This window comes from Podarcis vaucheri (assembly GCF_965113315.1).
Source record: "Podarcis vaucheri genome assembly, chromosome: 15".
In the NCBI taxonomy this organism is placed as follows: Eukaryota; Metazoa; Chordata; class Lepidosauria; order Squamata; family Lacertidae; genus Podarcis; species Podarcis vaucheri.
In genome coordinates this window covers 3,616,166-3,642,555 of record NC_138753.1, presented here as the reverse complement: position 1 = coordinate 3,642,555, position 26,390 = coordinate 3,616,166, and the positions used below count along the sequence as shown (strand labels likewise).

General features: G+C 49.3%; 1 protein-coding gene and 1 long non-coding RNA gene across 6 annotated transcripts; one reads left to right on the top strand and one right to left on the bottom strand.

The window, feature by feature from the left end:
• Positions 1-1,464: 1,464 nt before the first annotated feature.
• LOC309520342 lies at positions 1,465-10,099 on the top strand. Its single transcript, XR_014214218.1, has 3 exons — positions 1,465-1,566; positions 2,885-3,122; positions 10,006-10,099. It is a non-coding gene; the product is annotated as an uncharacterized lncRNA (long non-coding RNA).
• TRPV1 (transient receptor potential cation channel subfamily V member 1) lies at positions 5,201-26,390 on the bottom strand. Of its 5 annotated transcripts, XM_082201731.1 has the most exons (18): positions 26,055-26,390; positions 24,265-24,446; positions 22,979-23,131; positions 22,732-22,872; positions 22,159-22,457; positions 18,661-18,837; positions 17,652-17,816; positions 15,525-15,620; positions 14,692-14,762; positions 13,823-13,988; positions 13,611-13,677; positions 12,312-12,486; positions 9,946-10,093; positions 9,234-9,361; positions 7,455-7,573; positions 6,793-7,000; positions 5,802-6,096; positions 5,204-5,507 (listed from the first exon to the last, which is right to left on the bottom strand). In XM_082201731.1, the coding sequence occupies exons 1-17, from the start codon at positions 26,342-26,344 to the stop codon at positions 6,084-6,086; spliced, it is 2,598 nt and encodes an 865-aa protein (XP_082057857.1). In that variant the 5' UTR covers positions 26,345-26,390; the 3' UTR covers positions 5,204-5,507; positions 5,802-6,083. The 5 variants fall into 5 exon arrangements, with proteins under 5 accessions (XP_082057854.1, XP_082057856.1, XP_082057855.1 ...); XM_082201728.1 differs by having other exon boundaries at positions 5,201-5,507; positions 5,802-7,000; XM_082201730.1 differs by having other exon boundaries at positions 5,201-5,507; positions 5,802-6,922.

The window sequence follows — 26,390 nt, the reverse complement described above, 5'->3', positions numbered from 1 at the left end:
CTATAAGATGCACCCAGTGGCGTAGCGTGGGGGGTGCAGGGGGGGCTGGCCGCACCGGGTTAGGGTTAGGGGGGGCGCAAATCCACGGGTTAGGGGGCGCAAATTACTTGCCCTGCCCCGGGTGCTGACAACCCACGCTACGCCACTGGATGCACCCAACCATAAGATGGGCTGCCCTTCTCCCTCCTTGGGGAAAAGCCAGCAAGAGCCGCAGACATGCTCTTCACAGCTCTTTAAAGGGAGCGCTGAGCAGAGCCTGTGTGCGGCTCTTGCTGGATTTTCCGGGAGGTGGGGAAGAGATGAAGGGCAGCCCATCAGTCCCTTCTCCCTCCTCCCAGAAAAGCCAGCAAGAGCCGCACACAGGCTCTGCTCAGCGCTCCCTTTAAAGAGCTGTGTGGAGCGTGTGCGCATCTCTTGGGGGCTTTCCCCTGAGGACAGAGAAGGGACTGATGGGCTGCCCTTCTCCCTCCTTGGGGAAAAGCCAGCAAGAGCTCTACGCTGCTCTTTAAAGGGAGCGCTGAGCAGAGCCTCCCACCTGCATTCGCTCCATAAGACGCACACACATTTCCCCTTACTTTTTAGGAGGGGAAAAGTGTGTCTTATGGAGCGAAAAATACGACAGGTCTGCAGCACTTAGCGACTCTGTGAGCGTCACGGCATGGACTGTTGATTTCCCAGCCCCTGGCCACATGGAGGCTGCATCGTGTGCTTTCCATAGAGAGAAGGACTGTTGTCTCATGGCCGGCTGTGAGCAGCGGTACCATTAGTCAGAGGTGAAAAGGTTGCTCAAGTGGAGCCAAGCCCATTTCCAGTGGCAGACAGGACTCATCACCATCATAACATGCAAGGACTGGGGTGGGGTCCCCAGGTGTCCAGCGCCATTTCCACGAGACAGAAGATGATTAAAAATCTGGTCTGTCAAGTTGGGTAGGGAAATCCTTGCTGTCTTCATTCCTCTGGTTATTGTGGATGGGTTTTAGGAATGCTTACATTGCTATTAGGGGGGACAGTCCATTGCTGGGGCATCAGCGATGGGAAGCACAGAGAAGGTTTCTTTATGTTCACTGGATCCCCCTAAACAGCTGAATCGGATGGCATTCTCACAGTCCATTCAACACCTTGCCATTTGTGTGCTGTTTTCATCATGCCAAAATCGTCCTTTCCCATTTTGCCCCCCCCCCCCACTTGCAGGTGATGAAATTTGGGGTGGCTAAGATGATTTCTGAGGCAGTGGTTAGGGAAAGGGAAACCTGACAGTTTCAGGTTCTATCAGTTTCTCGTTTTTCCAAACTTAAGTTCAGTTCTCCACACTGGTTTGTTGTTGCATTAAAAGAAACTCCTGATGAAAATTCACCAGCATTTCCCCCCAGATATCTATCTATCTATCTATCTATCTATCTATCTATCTATCTATCTATCTATCTATCTATCATCTATCTATCTATCTATCTATCTATCTATCTAATTAGTTGTTGTTGTTGTCTTCACCTTAAAGTCACAGGGCAGCTTACGACAATTAGACCTGCTTTCCTTTGGACCATCTCAGCGAGACAACATGTAAATAAGGTAATTTTGTCTCAATAAGTGAACTGAAGCGAATTCCTCCACCCCACCCCTGCAGAGCTAAACATATCATTGCAAGGGGCCTAGGCTGCTGCGTGTGCTTTTCTTGCCAGTAAATCTTTTTTGCAGCCTCCCTGGCTGCCCCTCCTGTCCCCTGAGCTGAAAAGGCGATCACTTCTTCTGGGCTTTAAATGAAGCACAGACACCCAGGAAGGCTGCGGAGTGCAGGTGCAATGATTTCTAGAATGAAAGGAGGACACTCACAAACACCCCTTGACTACATTTCAAGACTAGGGTGCTGCTTTTAGGGGGTTTTAGGATGATGTTATCCACGATTGCTTGACTTGTTTGTCACAGTTTTCATTGGTTTGGCATTGACATGTTTGCCATCCTGGGCTCTTTCAGCGGACAAGGCAAATGGCATCTTCAACAAGCCCCCTTAAACCTGGCAGTGGTGGGGTGTGCAAAGGCGCAATTCTTCCTTGCTGCCTCTGACCTTTCTGGGGGCAAAAGTGATAATACGGGTGCAATGGGTCTTTGCACCCTTTAAATCAGGGGTCAGCAAACTTTTTCAGCAGGGGGCTGGTCCACTGTCCCTCAGACCTTGTGGGGGGCCGGACTATATTTTGAAGGGGGGGAAATGAACAAATTCCGATGCCCCACAAATAACCCAGAGATGCATTTTAAATAAAAGGACACATTCTACTAATGTAAAAACATGCTGATTCCCGGACCGTCCGCGGGCCAGATTTAGAAGGTGATTGGGCCAGATCCGGCCCCTAGGTTGCTTAACCATGCTTTAAAAAGCCTGCCTTTCACCACCTTCTGGAAGTTGCCCTGATGCAAGAGCTCAAATCTTCCTAGCTGTAACATCTTCAGATATGGAAGCTTTCCTCTCTACTTTCTGACATACGGTGGTTACCTCTACTTTCTCCACATTCAGAAGCACCAACTCTGTGCTTTCTCAGATGTAGGACAGTGGTGCTTGTTCATCCTGGGTAGGAGGAAGGTCATTGCCTGCTTTTAAAAAAACTAAATCCCTAAATTGCCAGGTCGCATGAAGTTGTGATTATTTGTTGACCTTGAGGCTGTTGACACGATACAAACAACTAACAGAGGGGTGTGTGCAGGCAGGCAGGCTAGCAAAGAACATCTGTGGGCCAGTAACTGTTGTGGATAGATTGGCACAGCTGTCTTAAGCCATTTTCATATTAGAGAGCAAAGCCTAAATATATGCAAAATAGAACAATATAGCACAAGCTTTCTACATCTATTTGCCTGAATTAGAAACTTAGTAGAATTTTTTGTTTTTTCAATGTAGCTTCTTCTAGTAATGCAAGCCCAGGACGCATGCCAGCCTTCCCCATCCCAACACCCTCCAGATGTTTTAAACAGTCCCACGGAGCAGAGGCATGATGACTGGATTCTGCCTCCAACGTTGGAAGCCTCTGCATAGCCGTTGCTGGGATTCACAAGTGGGGAGAGTTTTGCTATTGTGCTCAGATCCTGGTCGCAGGCTTCCCATTGTGCAGGAGCAGCTCAGCAATAAATCACATGGAGTAAGTGAAGTTAACTCTTATTAGAAGAAATGGGCTGCCAGTGTGGCGCAGTGGTTAAGAGCGGTAGTCTCGTAATCTGGTGAACCGGGTTCGCGTCTCCGCTCCTCCACATGCGGCTGCTGGGTGACCTTGGGCCAGTCACACTTCTCTGAAGTCTCTCAGCCCCACTCACCTCACAGAGTGTTTGTTGTGGGGGAGGAAGAGAAAGGAGATTGATAGCCGCTTTGAGACTCCTTCGGGTAGTGATAAAGCGGGATATCAAGTCCAAACTCCTCCTCCTCCTCTTCTTCTTCTTCTTCTTCTTCTTCTTCTTCTTCTTCTTCTTCTTCTTCTTCTTCTCCAGAGTGCCAGGCCCAATGAGCACGGCAACTCTCACGGGTAGGTCTTGTCCCTATGAGGCAGATGTGGACACTGAAGGTCTCCACCTTCCCACAGTTCCCTAAGTCCCCCTCCCCCCCCCAGGTCCTTCCCAAGCAATCTGAGACTCTGCTGCTGTGCCTGTCTCTGCTCCACCCTCTTCATACCTCTTCTGGTTCTGGGAGACCAGCGGGGAGAGGAGCTTTTCGCAGCAGGAGCGGGAAACACCCTGGCTTCTTCACCAGCTTGACTCCTCTCTGCCTCTTGGACTCCCTCCTCTCTTGCTTCTGCACTTCTCTCTGCCACAGACGCCCTCTGCTCACTAAGCCCAGTCTTCTCCCTCTGACCACTCTTCGTTGTCCCACCACCAATCCCTGGGCTCTGAGACTTCTTCCCTTGGGGGTTCCCCCAGCTGGTACCTTCCACCATCCCTCTGCATCCAGCAATTCCATGGGGACAGGATGCTGGTTCTAGACTGTCCTCCTTTGGCCTCATCCAGGAGCCAGGCTCTACTTAGGGGGTGTGGAGCTGTATGGAGCAACCCAACCAATTTTGAACAATTCCATTCCCTGTGCTGACATTGCCAAAAGCCGGGGGGGGGGGGTTAGCTGTGACATAATGGCAGCTGGGAGGAGATTGATGGAGAAATGAGATTTGAATGCAATCTTTGTTTGGAAAGAAATACAGTTTATGGTCAAGAATCCCCTCATCCAGCTTGGACTTGATGGCAACCAGGAGGATAGGAGCTTCTGAGATTTGAGCTAGTCATTCATACAGGAATAGAAAGGAGCTTGCCCACATATATATAGTTCTGTGTATGTCAAGTTTATTTTATGTATTTATATTATGTCCCAACACATACTTTTTTTAAGGCGGGTAAAAACTTTTCCAGGACAGACTGCAAGCTAATGAAAACGAGGAAAAGCCACAACAATCCACAATTAAATCTTTCAAAAACCGATTATTAGAAATGCCAGATTTTAAAGGGCTGGGGAAATACTACTACTTCTGGTTGTATCCAATATTAGACCTGCTCAGAGTAGATCCATTGAAATTAATGGCCCTAACTTTGTCACTTAGGTCCAATGTGGCATTAAGGTTAGACCTGTACTAGACCTGGGAGAGCAGGGTTCGAATCCCCACTCAGCCATGGAGCTCCCTGGCTGTGACCTTGGAGTCAGTCACTGTCTCTTAGCCTCACCTATCTCACAGGGTAGATCCTTGTGAGGTCCATCACCTGTCAGGGAACTGACATCGGAGCTAGAGGCGGAGGGAAGGCTCTCAAATGATGCTGGAGAAGGGCCCAGCAGGGAGAGAGGCAGCTCCGCAGATGGGGAAGCAAATCAGCGCAACACCAGGGATATAGAGGGGCTGATGGGGGAATCGGCGAGAGGGCTCCAGGACTCTTCACCGGACACCAGCGGGGAGAGCACGGGTCCTCCGCTACCCACGCCCACCCTGCGCAGAAGACTTCCGCGCAGAGAGAGTAGGAGGAGACTGGGTGTCAAACAACTTTTATGTTGGAAAAGATTTAAGAAACGCCCACTGACGGATTCTGCTAGCGACTGAGGCAGCCACGAAGTGAAGGGTTGCCCAGACTGAAAGGTTTAGCAAGGCAACAAAGCCTGGAGAGGCGGCAACTTACGCACGAGCAACCCATACACATTACATCACCTTAAGGTCCTTGGAAGATAAAGGTGGCATAGAAATTAAATGAAATTAAAATATAAATAAATATTAACTCAAAATAAAGAATAGTAAAGTTAATAATAATATCATTGCTGAAATGTATTGAATTGGATTACATCATGGAGAATAAGCTACTGGCCATGGTGGTTATGTGAAACCTCCTTGTTCAGAGGCAGTCTATCCCTGAATATTTGTTGCTGGGGAACAAGGTCTGATGCCTCCATGTGCCGCTTGCAGATTGCCCTAGAGGAAGCTGGGTGAGCCCTGTAGGAAACAGGATGTGGGACTAGATGGACCTTTGGTCTGATCCATCAGGGCTCTTCTTATGTGGGGGAAGCACTTACCGTATTTTTCGCTCTATAGGATGCACTTTTTCCCCTTCAAAAATGAAGGGGAAATGTGTGTGTGTCCTATGGAGCGAAGACGCCATAGCCCCGCGACCCTCTCCCGGCTGGAGAGGTGACGCGCGGCTATGGCAGGAGCCCCTCCGCTGCGCCTTTCTGTTGCTCCCTGACCTGCTCTTTCACTGAAGGGGCGCTGGGCAGAGAGGGGGAGATTTTTTTTTCCTTGTTCTCCCCCCTCTAAAACAAAGTGCGTCCTATTGTCCAGTGCGTCCTATGGTGCGAAAAATACGGTAAATATGCAACACCTTCCTCCCCAGCAAAAATTCTGCGATTAGACATAATTGATCAGACAAACCTCAATTTTCAGAGGCAGTCTACCCCCAAAAGCCAATGCTCATGGCACACAATAAGAGAGGCCTGTTGGACGCTTGTTTAACAACTCTCTCTCTCTCTCTCTCTCTCTCTCTCTCTCTCTCTCTCACACACACACACACACACACACACTTTTTGCCACAACATAACAGAAGGTTTGTGGGGGAGATTCTTCCACTGATTCAGCAGCTTCCCCAAATCATAAGACAGGGCTGTAAATGAAACAAACAGAAGTGTACAATTAGAATAATTTTAAGGGGTCCCCCCCATACCCTCTGCCCCCACCCAGGATCAAAATAAGTATAAATTTTTAATGTGCCATTTAAATCCACCTGAGCATAGGGAGCTTAATTGAACTCGAGACGTGAAAAACGAGAAACAGAGATAAACCACAACTGATGGATTCATCCAACTTAACCCAGTATTGCCTACACTGGCTGGCAGCAGCCCTCCAAGGTTCCTGCACTGCAGGGGGTTGGGCTAGATGACCCCTTGGGGTCCCTCCCAACTCTACAGTTCTATGACTCTAGGGTCTCACGCAGAGAAGGATCCTTGCCAGGGAGGTGGGGCACAAATCCTCAGTTTCTCCCAGTTTCTCATTTTTAAGTTCAGATAGAGAGGCCTGGGAGGCCATATTTGGACCCTGGTGGAGGTTCCCCACCTCTACCCTAAATATATTAGGAGACTCAGCTTGCAATTTAAAAAAAAAATGTTTAGGGGTATTGTATTCAGCAGCCAGCAACCTGTTGTCTCGAAATCAGGCCCCATGGAAGAAAGGTATTTGGCCCACTGTTTGCCTGTATCCGTCTAACGATTAAAAAGGCATGTTTTGCCCACATCCAATTTCCTTGTTTCTAGAATTAAAAACCTTGCAGAAGATGACGAGAGACCAAAAAAAGTGGACAAACTTGGGGAGAGATTTCTTCCGGGGGCCTTGCTCTTCTGAATCCGCGCCGTCTTCCGAAATGGGCTTGAGCGACCCTTCTCGTTTCCCATCTCTCCGGATCGGGACCAAGGTCTTCCAGTTTTTCCCTGAAACTGACACGGGGATTGGCTTTTGTTTCGATTTGACACTTGCGCGCCGATTTTCCAGAAACGTGGCTGAGCTCAGTGCAGCTGGCAGTGGCATTTAAAAAGAACAACATATGAACAGCACACAGTTTCTCCAGATCCACCTCTTACCTCCCAGTTTTCCTGGCAGAGATACCTACCTATATATCCTCCCCCCCCCACTCGCACCAATAGCCTTTCTCTCCACCCACCCCCCACAAGACCAACAATAAAAAGCAGTTTACAGCACCCCTGTTTACTAGTTTCTGCCAGCCATACCCTTCTCTAGGAGACTCCATTCCATTCTCACCCCCCCACTCCACCTAGTTTTCTGTCCCTCCCACCACCAGCATTCTGTGCACACTGAGCACGCTCAGTCCACACCAGGTAGTTCCTTGGGGTCCCCCCCCCCACCACAGAGAACATCAACTGGGTAACACCTGGGCTTCATTCACTCTAAAAAAATGAACTGTTTGCAAAAGGCTCCCACCGCCCAGTCACAAGGAATATATTTCCTCACCTCTCCCATATTTGAAAGAAAAGCTCAGGTTCCGTTTCAGCTCCTCGCTGTATCCACCAGGGTCTTCGTTGATGATGCCCAGATTGGTGTTCCATGTGGACCAGTTCACCTCATCCACCCTGTTCAGGAGAAGCAAATGTGCTCAGGTCTCCCCCTAGCAGCAACACAGCTGGGGAGGGAATGTGGGGGGCAGCCCAGCTCCGAGACTGCTGCTTCTTTTTTTGACAGAACATGAGCAATTACATCATCCGCCAGGGGAATTGACAGACCACTGATGGCAGTGAGGAATGGGGAGATAATGAGGCTTCCAAGCTTCTTTGGGACAGATGAGCATGGCAGAAACCAGAGAATGAGGAAAATAACATGTTGTTGTTGTTGTTGTTGTTGTTGTTGTTGTTGTTGTTGTTGTTGTTGTTTATACCCTGCCCATCTGGCTGGGTCTCCCCAGCCACTGTGGACGGCTTCCAACAAAAGATTAAAAATACATTAAAACATCAGTTATTAAAAACTTCCCTAAACAGGGCTGCCTTCAGATGTACTCGGGCTGAGGCTGGATACAGCTTTCCTTTCCTTTCATGGAGTCCCTGCTTCATGCTAGTGGTTCACATGTTTGGCTTTCTAATAAAGGCTAAGCTGGCAGAAGATCTTTTGTTGAAGTGCAAATGTGTTTTACAAGGGCATTTGCTCCCAGGAAACTAAGATTGTAGTGATGCTGGTCCAAATCAGTTGGGTGCTGTGTCAGGCAAATGCACTATACACTTTTTGGCTATCTGTGTGTAAATATACAAATAACACAGCTGCCTTCAATATTTTATTATTTTATGCTGTTTGGAGAGGGGCTGGCAACAGAACCTCCTTGAGGATGCAGCTATGCAGGATATGTCTCTCAAGATGAGCTCTTGTATGTATCACAGTATTTTAATATTCTTTTGGAAGCCGCCCAGAGTGGCTGGGGAAACCCAGCCAGATGGGCGGGGTATAAATAATAAATTATTATTATTAATTCTTATTGTACTTCAAAATTTACTGCTACACCGTCACTTCCTGTTACCATTACCTAACAGATTGCTACAACCCAGAACAGTGTAAGCACGTGACTCCAAGTACCTCAAGCAAGTAGGGCTTTCTGGGGAATACAAAAGGGTGACTTGCCAGCTGACCAGAGCTATGAGCAGGGCTGGCAACCTCCGCACACCCAGTCCCTGAAAAGCTTCAAAAATTATAATAATAATAATAATAATTTATTATTTGTACCCCGCCCATCTGGCTGGGTTTCCCCAGCCACTCTGGGCGGCTTCCAACAAAGATGAAAAATACACTAAAATGTCACATATTAAAAACTTCCCTGAACAGGGCTGCCTTCAGATGTCTTCTGAATGTCAGGTAGTTGTTTATCGCTTTGACATCTGATGGGAGGGCGTTCCACAGGGCGGGCGCCACCACCAAGAAGGCCCTGTGTCTGGTTCCCTGTAACTTCACTTCTCGCAATGAGGGAACTGCCAGAAGGCCCTTGGCGCTGGACCTCAGTGTCCGGGCTGAATGATGGGGGTGGAGACGCTCCTTCAGGTATACTGGACCGAGGCTGTTTAGGGCTTTAAAGGTCAGCACCAACACTTTGAATTGTGCTCGGAAACATACTCACCTGTCCATGGCCCCATTTTTTCAGCCTCAGAATGGAACCACAGAATTGGTGGGTGGTGGGTGGGATGTTATGGTTTAGCCTGACAGCCTCTATTTCCTTGTCACCCCAAGGCATACAGAGAGGGGAACCAGAATTACCTAAAGCACCAACGGTAATCGTTTTTCCCGTCCGGAGTGGTCCCCACCAGAACTTGTTTCCCAGATCGGAAGGAGTTGACAATGCAGTTCCAATAGCTGTTCTCGATGTTCAAGATGGTGATGGCTCTCTGGGTGGAAATATATATATATATCAGTTGGTAGAGCCTGAGACTCTTAATTCCTGCATTTTCCAGAGCCTCCCGACCCTAACCCAGAGGTGGCTGAATTCACTCAGCAAAGACACACCGAGGCTGAGACACTGATCATCATCATCATCATCATCACCATCATAATTTATTATTTATACCCTGCCCATCTGGGTGAGTTTCCCCAGCCACTATGGGTGGCTTCCAATCAAGTGTTAAAAACATACAGCATTAAATATTAAAAACTTCCCTAAACAGGGCTGCCTTCAGATGTCTTTTAAAAAGAAGATAGCTGCTTATTTCCTTCACATCTGAAGGGAGGGTGTTCCACAGGGCGGGCGCCACCACCGAGAAGGCCCTCTTGTCTGGTTCCCTGTAACCTCACTTCTCACAATGAGGGAACCGCCAGAAGGACCTCGGCGCTGGACCTCAGTGTCCGGGCAGAACGATGGGGGTGGAGACGCTCCTTCAGGTATACAGGACCGAGGCCACTTAGGGCTTCCAAGGTCAGCACCAGCACTTTGAATTGTGCTCGGAAACGTACTGGGAGCCAATGCCAGACTCACCTGGAGTTTCCAAATGCTTTTGCTCTCCTGAGAAATCTTGTTGACCGTTTCTCCCATCAGGGCGATGAGCATGTTGAGGAGGAGGATGTACGTAACTATGACGTAAGTCACCAGCAGGATGATGAAGACTGACCTGAAGCGTGGGGAACTAAAGGTAGTGAAACTAACGGCAAAATTAGGAAATACAGGTAACGGTGTGAATGTGCTGGGCAAACAGGTCCATAAGAAAGATAGACAGAGATAGAGGGAGGGAGGGAGTTCAGAACAGCACATTTTATACTTATAAATCACAAGGATCTCCTCTAAGTTAAAGGTTTGATGTCCATAGTTTGTAATTTGGTTGAACTGATGAAAAGGAACTGATGATGATTTAGGGTGTATATGAAAATAGGAACGGCACTCTTAATTACAGTGGTATCTCGGGTTACATACGCTTCAGGTTACAGACGCTTCAAGTTACAGACTCCGCTAACCCAGAAATAGTACCTCGGGTTAAGAACTTTACCTCAGGATGAGAACAGAAATTGTGCGGCGGCAGCGGGAGGCACCATTAGCTAAAGTGGTACCTCAGGTTAAGAACAGTTTCAGGTTAAGAACGGACCTCCGGAACAAATTAAGTTCTTAACCCGAGGTACCACTGTATTAAAAAATGTAAGAGTTTCCTATAACTTCAGTAGTTATTCTTTACAATTTGGGGCAACTGAGGCAAATAAATTGGTTATATTAATTACTATTGCTACTACTACAACGACTCTGACGTGCCCTTCACCAGTGGGTCCCAGGGCAGCTTACAACAATTTAAAATTCAGTATTAAAAACATTAAAAAAAAACAAATTACAACCACAGGAATAGGTTGGATCTCAAGTGTCAAATGCTGGATGCTCGTATGTGGAGAGGGAGTTATGCTGCTTAGGGGCTGACACAGAGAATGCCTTCTCCTGCGCCACCGCCTCTGAACAATTAAGGATGCCTTTACTCTCTTGGGAGATTTCCCCCCAGGTTTTAATGACTTATATTAACTTTTTGTAATTGCACACATTCTTATTAGAACATAAGAAGAGCTTGCTGGATCAGGCCAATGGCCTAGTCAGTCCAGCATCTTGTTCTTAGAGTGGCCAAAGGGTGTCCGTGGGGAAACTAGCAGGCAGGATTCGAACTCAAGAGCAGCCCCCTCCCCTCCTGTGGTTTCCAGCCACTGGCATTCAGAAGCATTGCTGCCTTCAGCTGTGGAGGAAGAAAAGAGCCTTCATGGCTAGTAGCCATCAAAAGTCTCTCCTCCATGAATTTGTCTAATCCTCTTTCAAAGCCTACAGGTTGGTGGGCATCCCTGCTTCTTGGGGAGCGAGTTCCATAATTTCACTCTGCACTGTGTGAAAAAGTACTTCCTTTTATCTCTCCCGAATCTTCCAGCATTCAGCTTCACTGGACGCCCCTTTTCTCTAAACTAAAAAGTCCCAAACTCTGCAACCTTTTCTCCAAAGGGTATTTTGCTCCACTCCCTTGACCATCTCGGTCGAACCTTTTCATCTCCTCCAAGCTAAGCAGCCTCACTCGCCCTGACCTTGCCACTGTGATCCACACGATGGTCACCTCCAGACTTTGTAACTCACTCTATGTGGGGCTGCCTTTGAGACTGACCCAGAAACTCCAGCGGGTGCAGAATGCCGTGGCGAGACTCCTTATGGGGTCTTCGCTGCGAGATCACATTCATCCGGTACTATACCAGCTGCACTGGCTCCCGGTGGAGTACAGGATCAGGTTTAAGGTGCTGGTTTTAACCTTTAAAGCACCATACAGCCTAGGATCCTTGTACCTACGGGACCGCCTCTCCTGGTATGTCCCACGGAGGACCTTACGGTCTTCAAACAAAAACATCTTGGAGGTTCCAGGCCACAGAGAGGTTAGGCTGGCCTCAACTAGAGCTAGGGCTTGTTTGGCTGTGGCCCCGATCTGGTGGAATGCTCTGTCACAAGAGACTAGGGCCCTGCGGGACTTGACATCTTTCTGCAGGGCCTGCAAGACAGAGCTGTTCCACCAGGCCTTTGGCCAAGGCACAGTCTGACCCCACCTTGACTCACAAAACTCTAGCCCAATGGTTGCCATTAATTTGATTTTGAACTGATTTTAGAATGAATTGATTTTAGAATGCTGTGTTACTTTTATTGTTGTTAGCAGCTCTGAGCCTGGCTTCGGCTGGGGAGGGCGGAATATTATTATTATTATTATTATTATTATTATTATTATTATTATGTCTCTACAATATCCTGTCTGAGATGAGGTGGCCAGAACTGTTCACATAAGTCTGAAAATGTCAGAACAAAATAGTTGACATGCGTTAAAAGGAAAGGGGAGCGGAGAGGCAAACCTGAAGTGGTAACTGTCTGTGAATTCCAAATCTCCCATCCCAATCGTGAACTTGAAAAGTTCTAGGCAGGTAGAGTAGAAGTTGTTGTAGGAGGGGCGGCACTTTGCTTGACAGGTACTGTGAGTTTGGTTCTGTGCCAGCAGCTCATCGTCGTCCTCAATGAGGGTCACGACAGCTAGGGAACGAGGAAGTAACCCAATTCAGTTCACATTCCAAGGCAAAAGTGCTTAATCCACATTTTGCAAAGCCATTCGCCAACCGCAATACAGCCGGCTTTCAGAATCGTCCCTTGCAATGCAGTTCTCCAGCAAAGCATTGTGTTCAAAATCACACTTACTGGGGTGGAAGCGGGCATAAAAACACATATATAAGTGAAAAGGAATTAGATTAGGTAGGGTGGGAATTGCTTTGCAAAAAGCCAAAAAGTATAATTAGGCAAAAACTGCATATACAAATTGTGTATTAAGTGGTTTTTTTAATATCTATTTTTATTGATACTTATCCAAATATATGCAAAAGTTCATGCCCATTACAAAGTATCTTTTTATAATGCACCAGAATAAAATAAATACTTTAAAAATGTGATCTAAACAGGAACAAGAGCAAAAAGAAGAAAAAAAGGGTGGAGGAAAAGAAAGGAGAGGGAGAAAAGAGAAAGGGGGGGGAAGAAAGAAAGAAAGATATATATATTAAAAAGGATTGCGTATCAGGAGGAATCTGCACTGATAATAATTGCAAACTGATGGGAAATGTGAAGAAGTGAACTGAAGAGTGAAAAGAATGATAAACGGACAAATTTGGCTATATCCAACCACAGTAGTGGTGGTGGTGAGGGAAGATCACTGGTGAGAAAAAAAAGAGAAATATCCAGACCCTGGCACTGAAAACACACACACACACACACACACACACACACACACAGAGTAGTTAAAACTCCGGAAGCCTCCGGGATTTATTAAAAGATACACAGAAACTACTTATTTATTTAATTGGGCATATTTCACTGTTTAGTGCATGGAATGTGGGAGGCTGCTGTCTCTGGGGACATCAGCCATTACTCCTTGGTGACTGGAATGTTCTGAGAACAGTGCAAATGTCACCTCGGTCTCTGGGGAAATCGGGAACTGGAAAAGCATTGCTGATCTTCTTGCAAATTGTACTGACAGATCCCAAGCCTGTTTCTCCCCCACCTCTGAACTAACCCACCCAGCTTTTGCACACCAGCACACGTCTGTAGGTGTTTGCTTTCGTCCTCTCTCCAACCCCACCAAAAAGAACCCAAAACAGTCACTCCGTTACCTGTCGAAAAGCCCAAATGGAAAAGGAGGTAGACCACGATGAAACGACACAGGTCTCTCAGCATCATCTGCAAAAAAGAGGTGGAGGGGTGGGTGGGAAGAGAGAACCAGGGTCCAACTGGATGAGGGTGGGCTCAGGTTGGTGGAGCAGTGAAGCCTTCGCCCCAAGGGACTAGCCTCTGCTACCCATTGCCCCTTTTATCCCAGACTGACCTTCTCCAGCATGACTGAGTAAATCCCCATCTGCTGGAAGCCACGAGTGTAATAGAGCAGGTTGGTCCAGCCCAGGGCCAAGGCGAAGACCATGAGGATGACGTAGAGTTCTTGCTTGCTGAAGTACAGGATTGCTGAGCCCAGGATCAGGACAGAGTGGATGAAGCTGAGTGGGCAACAGGAGGAGTCAAGCTTCCTGGCTGCGTGGGGGGTTTGATCCCCGGTCTTCCTAGTGCAACACTCTAACCACTACACCACACTGCCACTCACTTTAAAACACGTAAAAGGGATGTTTACTGTTGGTTCAAGGAAAAAACTGGCAAAAAGAAATGAGAATTCCCTGGATGCCAAGTTCCAGGTGCTCTTTGGTGAGTGAATCCCAGCAGAGATTTAAAATCATGCAGCAAAGTAAAATGTGGAAATACAATCTGTTAGATACCTTTACAATATGTCGTTGAGAGTTCCAAAACTGCCCCCAGAAAAGACCACATGTTTGGTAAGTTAAAAACTGGTTTACTTACAAACCCTTCAAAGGACAGCTTCATGCTGTTTCCCATACATCAGAAAAGTTTCATAGGCAGATAAAACTTGGCCAAGAGGTGAAAGTTCCCAAATTATTTGCGTGGAAACTCAAGAGAGGCTTGTAAGAGCCATGGGGTCTGAGCTGCAGCAACCACCTCAAAACCTCTTAACATGCTAAGCTTCTCAGGTAGACTGGGAGGAGAAGAAAGGCTTAGTTCCCTTGTTACTCCCAAGGTGAGGGACAATGCTAAACCTGACAGGACAGCTTACTCTATGGAATTAACCCCTTCGTGTATTAATTAGACGTAAACATGTTGGTTATATAAGGCTGGTTATACCACACTTACAAGAGAAGTTCACTGTAGCTGTTCGTAAAGATTGCTTTCAGGGATGGCTGTCTCTGCTTAAAATACTTGATCTGAAAAAAAGGCAGGAGAATAAATAAGAGGTTGGTGTGAAAAGAGCTTCAGTCCAACAAAAACCCGTAAAGCCTTTTACCGCCACCGCCCCTCACGCAGATGCACAATAAAATGACCTACCCTAACCCAGACAGCATGCAAAGGATGTGCACTACCAGTGAGCCACACTCCCTTCCTAATGTATTGTCGAATGATAAAGGACAATAAATTTATCCAGAGAGATGATACACTGTCTTCCCAGTAGACTGGGATTGGAGCCTTAGCCATGAAACTCATTTAATGGCCTTAGACTAACATGAGAACGGGGCCTTCTCTGCAGTGGCTCCCTGTCTGTGGAATGCTCTCCCATGGCTGAATATAGAACCACAAGCCACAGATATAGTTTGTGTAAAATATGGACAAATAGGAGTGCTACCCCCTGGGCTCAGCTCCTAGTGCGGCAGAACCAGTTGCGCTGCCCTAGAACCAAGGGAGGAAGTTGCTCTTTCCCACTTCCTTTTCCAGTTCTATGGGATTTCAAAGGCTCAGATTAATCAGGATCTGACCTTTACCCAGATTCCCTGGGAAAGTGAAGCATTTGTGTCTTTGTGTGTGAGCACTTTCTCTATTTCTGTTTCTCGGTGCAGAGCGGCAGATCAGGGGGAGGGGAGAGAGCAGTGACCAGAGGGGGTGGCCCCATGGCACAAGCTAAAAAAATGCGTATGTTCCCCCGGGACCTAAGCCCTTTGCCCACCCATAAGAGACTCTGGTGAAGTTCTTACCCCTCTGAAGAAGAAATAGGCACCCCCCAACACACTCAGGATCTCCCCGGTGACTCGGAAATACTCGTTGGTTGTGTAATTAAAGGCGAACGGGGGCTGTGGACGAGAAGGGTGCAACTTTAGAGAGTCAAAACCCAGAGCCTGGCTGTGAACTAGGAATGAGTGCATAGCTGTCAACTGTCCCTTATTTGGCGGGAAACTCCCTTATCCCAGCGCCGTGTCCCGCTGCTGTCCCAGATTGACGATGTCCCTTAAATTTCCCGGGTTTCATGCTCGCCCGGCTCGGGAGGGAAGCAGCTGCATCTCCGTCTCTCCCTTTTCCCCCTCAGGGGTGCGCCGTGACGAGACGGGTGGCGGCGGGCGGGCAGGCAGCCCCTCTCTTGCGAGACTGCCAGGGGAAGCCGGAGGCGGCAGCGGCGGCTGAGGAGGCGGCCTGAGGGAGGAGGAGGAGGAGGGGATGGGGAGGGACACAGAAAGGTGGCGCTTCAGCGGCCGTGGCAGTGCCGCAACCGCCTCATGCCGGGCTCGCGGATGGTGTGGGAGAGAGTCTCCCTCCCTCCCTCCCTCCCTCTCAGGCGGGGAAGAGCCAATGGAACTCATAAGCTAAGCAAAATCCCTTATTTTGGCTGCTGATCCCTTATTTTCGACGCTGCTGGTCCCTTATTTTCAAATCTGTAAGTTGACAGCTATGTGAGTGTGTTGTAACAGGAGTGGCTAATTTGGGAGGGGGAGGAGGCACATTTGCCCTTGGCCAGCCCTCTAAAAGTGAAATGCTAGCAGTGACTGTGGACACCCCACACTCTCCCATGCTCACTGGACGTACAGGACTCACAAATGACACAACCATTCCGCCTTCTTCGGCTGATCTGTGCATATCCCCTCAGGAGAGGGAGCGACTGACCCCTCTCCTTGCTAATAAAATGAGTGATCTGATGAGTGTGTGTGTGTGTGTGTGTGGTTTGCAACCCCAACAGAGCCCAAGGCAGAGGAGAGAGGTTTAATCACTTCTCTGCCCACCCCATTTTTATTTATATTTAAATGCAAAAATGGGGGAGATCTTTAGAGAGGGGGATAAATGTTTGCTGGGGTAGGATAACTGATCAGGCCAGAGTATAGCCTCTCCCCGTCCCCATCCTGTAGTATAATAACTGTAGGCTGTAATGAGTAAAGACCACTAAGCCAGGTGTATGTCCCACTGAACATATTTGTTCCCAAGATAACTCGCATAGGATCCCACTACTGAATTACTGTATTGTTTTAGGAGATGTTAAATATGCGTAGTGCTTCAAGTAGACTTCCCCAACTCTGAGGTTGGTGAGGGTCTTAAATGGAGGGCACCAAGTCTGGCTTAAGGAGCAATGCCAGAGTAAGATAGCTCATCCCTGCCTACACCACGAGACTAGAGAGCCAGCATGGTGTAGTAGTTAAGAGCGGTGCACTCGTAATCTGGTGAACTGGGTTCGCTTCCCCGCTCCTCCACATGCAGCTGCTGGGTGACCTTGGGCCAGTCACACTTCTCTGAAGTCTCTCAGACCCACTCACCTCACAGAGTGTTTGTTGTGGGGGAGGAAGGGAAAGGAGATTGTTAGCCACTTTGAGACTCCTGAAGGGGAGTGATAAAGCGGGATATCAAATCCAAACTCCTCTTCTTCTTCTAGCGACCTGGCACAAGACTTGTTATCCTGTATCAGGAGGCTTGAGGGAACTTGTGCAAGGTTTCAGAAGGATATAAGATCTTGAGGGGAAATCCTTAAAAGAGGAAAGTGGCTCCCACCTGAAAAATTGCCCAATGATTACTGTGCAGTGCTGACTGATTCGGTGGGGGTGTGTGGAAGCTGAGAGACAGAATGGAATGGAGTACCTGGGAAAGGGTGAGGCAGGCAGTGTGGCCAAGAGCACCCTGTTTGACCATTTTCCTGCAGGTCCCACTTCAAAAGGAATAGCACACACGCCCCACATGCCTGTTCCCACCTAACCTGACCCCTGGGGCATTTCACAGCTGCATGTCAGGAAGAATTTCAGCAGGTGACACAAACTCCAGGAGCAAAAAGGCATAGAAAGCCCATCCATAAGGGATGGTATGAAAAAAAGAGAGCTAGAAACCCGAGAATCTCGAAGTTAAACCACCTCCCCGTGCTTTTTCGTTGGCCTGTAATAGGCGGCGACGGTGAGGATGACGATGTGGGCAGCGTAAATGAAGAAGTTGAAGTAGAAGAGGTGCTTGACGAATCGGTCCCACTTGTCCTGCAAGAGCTGGTTAAGAGGCTCCACCAGAAGCATCTCGTGTCGGTTCTGGAAGTGGGAAATAAAGCAGACTGGTTGGGTGGGAGGTGGGGAGGCCAACAGCAGGTGGCGCCAGAGCCAATGAAAGGGAGTGCTACCCACTAGGCTGGTTGTAAGTCAGATGGCGGGCAGGTGGGGGCTAGCTGCCCCCCTTGCACTTTAATAGACCAGTCTCCCCACCGGAAGAAAACCAAGGGCAGAGTGGAAATTAAAAGGGCAAAAGGACTGCGATCAAAAATAAAAAAGGCTGCTTTTGCAAAGCAGTTCTCCAGCCGAGTAATGCTTATACCTGGGTAAAGCGTACATTCTATAGATGCATACAGTGGTACCTCAGGTTACATACGCTTCAGGTTACAGACTCCGTTAACCCAGAAATAGTGCTTCAGGTTAAGAACTTTGCTTCAGGATAAGAACAGAAATTGGGCTCCGGCGGCGCAGCGGCAGCGGGAGGCCCCATTGGCTAAAGTGGTGCTTCAGGTTCAGAACAGTTTCAGGTTAAGAACGGACCTCCGGAACAAATTAAGTACTTAACCCGAGGTACCACTGTATGTGAAAATAAGATACCAAAATGCATTGCAAAAAAATTAAGCTAAGTTGGATAGAATTGTAGAGTTGGAAGGGACCCCAAGGGTCATTGAGTACGTTAGGAGGAATTTGCCCTGATGATGACAAATTTTCATTAGGGTATTTTTATATATATATATAGAGAGAGAGAGAGCGCGCAAACTGATGTGGACATGTGGAAACGGAGTGTGGCAGATTGGCCCATCCCTAAACCTGACCTCACTGAGGGCCGTCAAAGAAGCCTCTAAGCTGTGGCACTGAAGGCCAGGGAATCAGGCCTCAGACATACCGGCGTCTCACTGCTGTAAGCGATGATCTCCAGGACTGAGTTCTTCTCGCAGGTGTCGATGCTGGACAGGTCGTAGAGCGACGAGTGAACCGGCCCATAAGCCCATTCTGTGAACTTCCGGGACAGGTGGCGACACTCTGGCTCCTTGATCTCCCGTCTGAGGATGTACGCAAAGACCTAGCCATGAGAACACAAGGAAAAGACCCACGGGGTCAGGCCCATCTAGAGGGCCCATATGGCCCGGCATCCTGTTCTCACAGTGGTCATTATGGGATGCCCGCAAGCAGGACCTGGGACAGCAGTAACTCTTCTTCCCACTTGTGATTCTCAGGAACAGAAATTGAGAGGCAGACTGCGGAGGGAGAACATGGCCATTGTGACCAGTAGCCACCGGCACCTGTGTCCCCCAGGTGTCGTCCTCTTTTAAAGTCATAGTTTAGCTATGCTCTATGTGAAGAAGCGCATTCTTTTCTCTGTCCTGAATATTTCAACACTCAATTTCATGGGCTGCTAAGTCCTACTATTGTGAGAAAGGGAGAATAACTTTTCTCTAGCTGCTTTCTCCACTCTGCTGATAATTTTATACACTTATACACTTATCTCCTCTTACAGTGGTGCCTCGCAAGACGAAATTAATCCGTTCTGCGAGTCCCGTTCTGCGAGTCCCTTCATCTTGCGAAGCACGGCTATTAGCGGCTTAGCGGCTATTAATGGCTTAGGGGCTTAGCGGCTATTAACGGCTTAGCGGCTTTAAGAAAAAGGAAACAAACTCGCAAGAACTCGCAAGACGTTTCGTCTTGCGAAGCAAGCCCATAGGGAAATTCGCCTTGCGGAACGACTCAAAAAACGGAAAACTCTTTAGTCTTGCGCGTTTTTCGTCTTGCGCGTTTTTCGTCTTGCGAGGTACCACTGTACTTGCCTTTTCTCTAAACTAAAGTGGCCCAGATGTGGTAACCTTTCCTTTCCTTTTTAAGCTTTGCAAGAGACGCTTGATTTGGTCCACCAAGGTCTGAGAGATAACAAATGCAAGCTGAATTCAAAACACAAATCTCCCCATATGGTAAGTCCTACGTCTTTCCCCGGCTCCTTTCTTTTAGGGATTTTTTCCCCTTATGATTTTAAAATCATAGAATTTTGAAGTTGGAAGGAGCCCGTGAATCATCTAGTCCATATCCTTGCAATGCAGAGGAATGACAGCTCACCAGTTGACGCAGGGTCTTTGTGAGTGTTTCTGCTGGAATTGTCCTGGGTTTGATTCCCAGGAATTAAAAGTGACAGAATTAAAGACTTCCTGTGAATCCCAAGCGCTGACTGGGGACAGGAGACTTCCTGTTGCCTCTCTGTATGATTTACTGTTTCTCCCTGGAATCAGATCATTCAGTCACTCTTGACTCAGAGGTGCCGCAGTCTCAGGCGACGGCTGCATCCCGTCCTGAGTCACAGTTCCTCATATGTATCCTTCGAAACTAAACAGTGACCTCCCTCAGGGTTGAGTACTACCGGGGCTGTTGTTTTTAGGTAGCTTTTAAAAAAACCAAACTATTTTTGAGAACTAGAATGGAATGCTTTCAGTCAGAAAACGTATGCCAACGGAAGCTTGGGCATCTCTGCCTTGCAACAACAAGGCGGGGCTATTATACTATTGGCTACTATGCTATTAGGACGCGGGTGGCACTGTGGGTTAAACCACAGAGCCTAGGACTTGCTGATCAGAAGGTCGGCGGTTCGTATCCCCGCGGCGGGGTGAGCTCCCGTTGCTCGGTCCCTGCTCCTGCCAACCTAGCAGTTCGAAAGCACGTCAAAGTGCAAGTAGATAAATAGGTACCGCTCCGGCGGGAAGGTAAACGGTGTTTCCGTACGCTGCTCTGGTTCGCCAGAAGCGGCTTAGTCAGAAGCTATATGTCGGCTCCCTCGGCCAATAAAGCGAGATGAGCGCCACAACCCCAGAGTCAGCCATGACTGGACCTAATGGTCAGAGGTCCCTTTACCTTTACCTTTACTATGCTATTAGCACCATTCTGCAGATGCAGGAGCCCAGATGGAAAGAACAGTGGCTGGCTTGAGACCGCCAAGTGAGTGCAGGGTGAGTTTCGAGCCACAGAGGCTGCAAAATGAGTCACAAAATCAGTGGCATAGCATGAGTTGCCAGCGGCCAGGGCAAGATCAGTATTTTACTTTCCCAAGACAAATATTACGCACCCTGACACCTCCATGCAGCGCTGCTACTGCTGGACAGAGCTGTAGAGCAGTGTGTGTGTGTGTGCCTCTTGGGGCTGTGGCGTCACTGTCACCATGAGTCTCGCCACCCCTCTGCCTCCCCCGCTGGCTGGCTGGGTGGGTGGGTGGGATGGCATGAAGCTGAGAGATGCAAGGGCCCATCCTCTCCCAGCTCCTGCTTGGCGCACTGCCCAGGTGAGGCAGACAGGATGGAGAGCAGATCCTGCCAGGGCGGCAGCTGCAGAGGTGTGCCCCTCAACATTTTTGTGCCCAGGGCAATTGCCCCGGTAGCCCCCCTCCCAGTGGCGTAGCGTGGGGGTGCAGGGGGGGCCGGCCGCACCGGGCGCAACATCTGGGGGTTAGGGTTAAGGGGCGCAAATCCACGGGTTAGGGGGCGCAAATTACTTGCCTTGCCCCGGGTGCTGACAACCTACACTACGCCACTGCCCCCTCCCATGCTGCGCAACTGACAAAATTAATCTAGCTCTGATCTCCAGATGGATTGCTGGTTGGTGTTGCCGAATAATAATAATAATCAACTATTTATAGCCCACCTATCTGGCTGGGTTTCCCCAGCCACTCTGGGCGGCTCCCAGCAGAATATTAAAAACACGATAAAACACCAAACCTTAAAAACTTCCCTAAACAGGGCTGTCTTCAGATGTCAGATAGTTGTTTATTTCCTTGACATCTGCTGGGAGGGCGTTCCATAGGGCGGGTGACACCACCGAGAAGGCCCTCTGCCTGGTTCCCTGTAGCTTCACTTCTCGCAGTGAGGGAACCACCAGAAGGCCCTGGGAGCTGGACCTCAGTGTCCAGGCTGGACGATGGGGGTGGAGACGCTCCTTCAGGTATACTGGGCTGAGGCTGTTTAGGGCTTTAAAGGTCAGCACCAACACTTTGAATTGTGCTCAGAAACATACTGGGAACCAATGTAGGTCTTTCAGGACCGGTGTTATATGGTCTCAGTGGCCACTCCCAGTCACCAGTCTAGCTTCCGCATTCTGGATTAGTTGCAGTTTCGGGTCACTTTCAAAGGTAGCCCCGCGTAGAGCATGTTGCAGTAGTCCAAGCTGGAGATAACCAGAGCATGCACCACTCTGGCCAGACACTTTGGGCAGGGAGGGCCTCAGCCTGCATACCAGATGGAGCTGGTAGACAGCTACCCTGGACACAGAATTAACCTACGCCTCCATGGACAGCTGTGAGTCCAAAATGACTTCCAAGCTGTGCACTGGGAATGAGTGTGCCTGATCATTTCAAGCAGCTCACACAACCTACCTGTATTTTCCCAGTCTTGGCCGCCAGGGTCAGCGGTGTCAGCCCCCTTCGGTTGGCGATATCTTCCAGCTTGAGGGTGGGGTTGAGCCTGGCTCCCAGGATGAGGATGTCGTTGTACATCTTGGTAACAAACTTGGTGTTGTCCTCCGTGTTGTCGGCGATCTCCACCAAAGCGTGGAGGACGGTGTTGCCTATGGAATCCTGGGCGGCAATGTTGGCCGGGTGGTAGGGGTTATCGAGAAGGTACTTCACGATGTTGAGCTGGTTTGTGCAGGCAGCCAAAGAGAGTGGCAGTTCACCTGGTGGACCATCAGAGTCACATGAGGGGGGCAGGGAGCAAGGTAAAAACCTATCCTGCCCTGGCTCCTGCCAGGTGGAGAACTCGAGCTCAGGTTGTGGTTTCTACCCAAAGCTTTAATGTTTGGATCCTCTTCCTCAGGTTCTCCTGACCCAGCTAGAAACCTTCCCAGCCCACGGGGTCCCTCCATGGGGGTCTTCTGTCGGCCTCTCCTCCTGGCTCGACCAGCCCCCATCCAACTCAAGACCTAGGACCCTTCCAAAGGCAGCACTTACCAAAATAAAACCCGGGCCTGCCGCTGATTTTCTGGAAGAACTCCCCGTGGGCTTTCGCGTGGACGTCAGCCCCGTTCCTGACCAGGAGGTCCACAAGGTACATGTTTCGTCTCTCGATGGCGATGTGCAGCGCGGTTTGGCCTGAAGAGGAGGCAGAACCGTGAGCTGGAAAGTTAGTCTCCACCCTCTGCCCCCGTTAATAGCTCCATACACGTCTCACCACCCACGGCAATTGCACACTCCTTACCCTTGTAGTAGCTGTCTGTGTATTCGGCATTCACAAACTCCTTCAGGTTGTCCGTCTTCTCTGCAATCTCCAGCAGGAGAGGGATGGTGTCGTTCCGGCCGTTGTGGAGGTTCAGCATGGCTTTCAGCAAGCATGTCTTCCCAGTATCTGGTTCTGGGGGAGGAAACACACAAAATTTATACATCCAGGCAAAATGGGAGCAAGCAGTGGAGGTGCATAATGAGGGTACTTGTCTCCAGGTCTGGCGCCAGAGGATGGCAAGATCTTGCAAGATAGGGCATGTGCTAAGACTCCCAAGAGCAGCAGAGGGCGCCCTTGCCATGACAGTGCTAACCTTGCCACTCTGCAAAATGTACCCAAGGAGATCAGATGCAGCCTAAGAGAATCTTAGCTTGCAGGTCCTTCCCCGTTCAAGGGGTCACTGAGGATGCCAGGCCCAAGATTTCCCCTTAGTGTGTATATGTGTAAATCCTGGAATCCGCACTGGGCAGCAGAGGCCCAGGCAAAAAATAGATAGAAAATATAGCTGTCAACCCACAGCGGGTGGCGCTGTGGGTAAAACTTCAGTGCCTAGGACTTGCTGATCGCATGGTCGGCGGTTCGAATCCCCGCGGCGGGGTGAGCTCCCGTCTTTCGGTCCCAGCTCCTGCCCACCTAGCAGTTCGAAAGCACCCCCAAGTGCAAGTAGATAAATAGATACCGCTTTATAGTAGGAAGGTAAACGGCGTTTCCGTGTGCTGCGCTGGTGCTGGCTCGCTAGAGCAGCTTCATCACGCTGGCCACATGACCCGGAAGTGTCTGCGGACAGCGCTGGCTCCCGGCCTCTTAAGTGAGATGGGCGCACAACCCTAGAGTCGGACACGACTGGCCCGTACGGGCAGGGGTACCTTTACCTTTACCTATAGCTGTCAACCAGGCCTGTAAATCCGAACCTGAGTCCCAAATGTGGCCCTCCATACATCTCTACCTGGCCCTCAGGTCTCTGCTCAGGCCACACCCCTCATTGACTCTGCTCCACCCCTTCCTTGAGTGTCTTTCCTTAGCTGGAAATTTGTGACAATCCCTCATGCTTGTCTAGATGGTGGTGGTGTGTGTGTGGTCTGTGGCCCCTGGAAGCTTGCTTGGGAGGAAATGTGCCCCTCAGGCCAGTAAAGCTTCCCGCCACTCACCCACTCATTGCTCTAAGTCTTACTCTGTGCCTTCCAAGGAAATATCCTCCACGCTCTAGAAATGGCTTTCGCGTCCCAAACCCTGGAAGGGAGCAATGGCGCACGATCCCCGCTTACCTTTGAACTCCTCATCCGTCAGGTTTTTCAGGGTCTCCAGGAGGTAGGTGAGCAGGTCGTCCAGCTCGCTCGGATCCCCCTGGGCCACCGCGTCAAAGAGCCTCCTTCGGTCGTAGATCCTGAACGATTTCTCGGGGCGAACGCCCATGGAGGCTCCTCGGCGAGCCCCGCGATGGAGAAGTCTGCCACGAGGAAGGAGGACTGTGGGTTACTGGCTCCTCCTGGAGAGCAATTGCTCAGGCCTCAAATATATCGCTCCCCCCCCCCACAAATGTACCACCATGGCAGCTTGAGGGCCACATTCACTTCTGGGTAACCTCTCAGGGGCCACATGCCTTTGGTGGGCAGAGCAACGCATGATGCCAATTTTACCTTTGTCCTGGGGGCTGGTTTCTAGACACACACTCACACCTCTCTCTCTCTATGTGTGGGGGCGGGGGGGGGGAGCTCAACAACTTTTGTGTCCGGATTTTCACTTTTTGAAACATGGCAACCCTTTGAGGGCCAGTTAAAGAGGCATTGAGAGCATGAAGATCTACAGGCTGACATGCATAGTTGAGAGGGCTTAGTTTATTATTTGGCTGCTGTTTTGTTCACGTTGGCAATGTTGCTTTCTAAATGCTGATTTGTCAATCATATAGTTTTTTAAGTTGTTAACATTGTTTTGTAGCATATCTGTTTCACAGATGATTTGTTAATCGTTTGATATGATTTATGCTGCATTTAGTCAAACCTCGGCTCTCAAACGCCTCCGTTTTCGAACGTTTTGGCCCCCGAACGCTGAAAACCCGAAAGTACCGTAAATGCTCCAGTTTCTGAACGTTCCTCGGAACTCAAAGGTCCAACTTGGCTTCTGCCCAAGTGCACAAAGCTCTTGCAACCAATCGGAAGCCGTGCCTCATGTCGAACATTTCGGAAGCCAAACGGTCTTCTGGTATGGATTACGTTCGACAACCGAGGCTTGTTTGCAAGCAGCTGCTTTGGGATTCCTTCGAATGAAAAGCAGCATAGAGCTATGAAAAAACAGTTCAGGTCGAATCCTGGCAGCCAGGAACAAACACCACCTTCCTGGCCTCCCTTCCTCGGCTGGTGCACTTCAATTCACATGTTACAGTGGTACCTCGGGTTAAGAACTTAATTCATTCTGGAGGTCCGTTCTTAACCTGAAACTGTTCTTAACTACTTTAGCTAATGGGGCCTCCCGCTACAGAACGATTTCTGTTCTCATCCTGAAGCAAAGTTCTTAACCCGAGGTACTACTTCTGGGTTAGCGGAGTCTGTAACCTGAAGCGTCTGTAATCCGAGGTACCACTGTAATAATTTGCACAGCTCTAGGGTTTTCTGGTTGTTGTTGTTGTTGCTTAAATAGTGATACCTCAGGTTAAGTACTTAATTTGTTCTGGAGGTCCGTTCTTAACCTGAAACTGTTCTTAACCTGAAGCACCACTTAACCTGAAGCACCACTTTAGCTAATGGGGCCTCATGCTGCTGCTGCTGCTGCACGATTTCTGTTCTCATCCTGAAGCAAAGTTCTTAACCTGAGGTACTATTTCTGGGTTAGCGGAGTCTGTAACCTGAAGTGTCTGTAACCTGAAGTGTATGTAACCTGAGGTACCACTGTACCACTGTATTTTGGAAAGTGCGAACGATGTAACTTCGTTGTGAAATCCGAACCAAATTGGAGTTCTTCTCCCTCCCTAGTTTTGCTACGGGGGGGGGGGTGTTAAGTGCAGGGCATCTTAGACCCCCAAGCGTAACTCAAAGCCCCCCCCCCCAGGGGACCCACTCACTTTGGAGAGTGGTTGCCACACCTTCCTCGCTCCAAGCTGAGGCTGAACTTCAGGATGGGACTGGACACCATGTGGTCCATCTGGTAGAAGGAATCCATGGGAGCCGTGTCCTTGTCTCCGTCCCCAATCCCGAACCGCGCCCGCTTGGCGAAGATGCTGTGCTTCGTCGACCTGTTGCTGCCGGGCGTGCCTGCGCCCGACTCCTCGCCTTCCAAGTGGTCGTCCATCGATTCCGAATCCTCCAGGTCGGAGCTCCCCAACTTCCGCATTTTCCCCAGGATTCCAGACATGTTCCGGAGAACAAGGCTGGGAGGGAAGTGATCCGACTCTCCCTGA